At 64.4% G+C, this 2030-nt stretch overlaps 1 protein-coding gene across 1 annotated transcript; it reads left to right on the top strand.

The window, feature by feature from the left end:
* The first annotated feature begins 360 nt into the window (after positions 1-360).
* Positions 361-885, top strand: CHC_T00001363001 (hypothetical protein). The gene has a single exon (XM_005711735.1). It carries the CDS (start codon positions 361-363, stop codon positions 883-885), a length of 525 nt encoding a protein of 174 aa, XP_005711792.1.
* Positions 886-2030: the final 1145 nt, after the last annotated feature.

Below are 2030 nucleotides of genomic sequence, written 5' to 3'. Positions count from 1 at the left end.
CCCACAAAATGGCTGGACGTAAAGCGAACCCGAGAGTGAAACATTCCGCCACGGGTTTTGCCGACTGACTTCCAGCAGGGTGACTGCCCACAACAAACGCAAGTCTGATAAAACGTTGTGCCGCTCGACAGATCACGTGCACCTGCGCGAATATTCGCTGAAACGAATATTGTAGCTCGCCGCAACGATAGAATGGTTCTCAGTCGAGAGAGAGATTTGTTTCGTCTTCTTGACAGGCTGAGAGGGGCCGTTTGGAGAGGACTGCTTTTTAGAAGCTTCTACTTGTCTATCTTTCGCGGTTACTTCGGCGGCATCTGTGGCAGATCCTGGGGGGAGGGGGGGTGCCTTGTGGAGGTCGGGATGAGGGGGAATGCGCCGTATGATACGGCGGTGCAGGGGCGGGAAATTTGGGGATCGTGTTTCTACGTTTCGTGTGCGGGCGGCGACAAGGGTCTTCGAAAAACCGGTCGAGAGTATCTAAGCTATTCTACACAGGCCACGGCTACATGTATGTCATTCGGTAGCGAGCGAGTCCTCCTCTGCCTTGAGTCTCTCGATGCGGATATCGTCATCGGAGATATTCCAAAAGTCAGGCTCCGGGAAGCGGACGGCGCCAATCTCCGGCGCGGCATCGTCCAACGGCGTGGCCCAGTCCGGGCGCGCGCTGCCGGTCGGCGAGTAGCCCTCAGCGCTGCTCTCCGCGCGCTCGGCGTCCTCCTTCGGGCTCTCGTCGCGGGTCTCTCGCAGCGGGGGGTGGCCCTCCCCAGGCGGGCCCTTCCGAGGATGGTCTGCGGGCGGGTGCCTCCGGGGCGGGGCGGCATCCGTCTCGCGCGGCGGGACAGCGTCCAAGCCCAGGCTCTCCGGGCCGGAGTGCGACGAGTCTGACCCGAGCGTGGACCTGTCGCTCGCCGAGGCGTGCGTTCGCGGGGCGCCCCTGCGCGGGGCGTCGCGCAGCGGGCGGGTCTGCGGGGGCGCGGCGTAGCGCGGCGGGGCGCTCTTGCGGGTGTGGTAGCCCATGCGGCGGAGGACGCGCTCGGCGACGCTGACGAGGAGGTGGAGCGGGGCCATGAGGACGACGCTGAGCAGGACGCCCGCGTAGAAGGCGGCCGTGCGCACCCACTGGCGGCGCTTGGACGCCGCGTGCGGGCGCAGCGCGTCCTCGAAGCGCGCCGCCAGCGCGTCGTACTCGTCCGTCGCGTCGCGCGCGCGCCGCGTGTCCGCCGCGACCAGATGCGCTAGGTGCGCGTCGGACCGCGCGTGCGCCGCCGCAAACCCGTGCAGCGAGCGCGACACAGAGTCTACCGAGGCGCGGAAGACGCGCTCCGACCGCGACAGCGAGTCGAGCGAGCGCGAGAAGGCCGCCACGCGCGCGGAGAGCGTGTGCAGCGAGGGCGCGGCCGGCGGCATGGCGGGCGTGGCGAAGGGGGACGGAAGGGAAAAGCGGGGGGGGGAGGGGCGGTGGGGGAGGAGCGAGAGGGAGGGAGACAGGGCGGCGGTTAAAGGAGCACACGACTGGAGAAGGGAGTGGACAGGGCGGGCGGACGATGCGCGATGCAGTGGAGCAAGGGGATTGGCCGATGCTCGAGGAAGCTGTCCACCCCACGAGTCGCTGGTGGACCGGCACGGCGCGGGCGATAGCCAATCACGGACGCCTTAGTCCTGCAGAGGCACCCGTCCCCCATACACGTTCACACGTGTTACATACTCGAACACGTGTTCAACGCCCGCCCGCATTACAGAACCGCCGTATCATACGGCACGTAGCTACTGTACGTAGATCGTACACGTGTCGGATCAAGCCTTTTCAATTCCTCACCGCTTTCAAAGTATCAAAAGCCCCGCCCCCGCCGTCGGCACCTCACTTTACAGAGTGTAAGGTTTGTGCTCATGGTGAGGGGAGTCCTCCTTACATTATGCAGTAGTCACCTGTCCCGTTCTGATGCAATCCGGAGTTGCACGTCTTTCTTGGTTTCTTGCTACAATGGTGACTACCTCCTCTCCTGCAATATTACCTCATCTTTCTTGATTCC

This window comes from Chondrus crispus, genomic scaffold (genome assembly GCF_000350225.1).
Source record: "Chondrus crispus Stackhouse genomic scaffold, scaffold_1, whole genome shotgun sequence".
Classification (NCBI taxonomy): domain Eukaryota; phylum Rhodophyta; class Florideophyceae; order Gigartinales; family Gigartinaceae; genus Chondrus; species Chondrus crispus.
The sequence above is the reverse complement of the archived record's forward strand: the minus strand, read 5'-3'. Positions and strand labels throughout refer to the sequence as shown.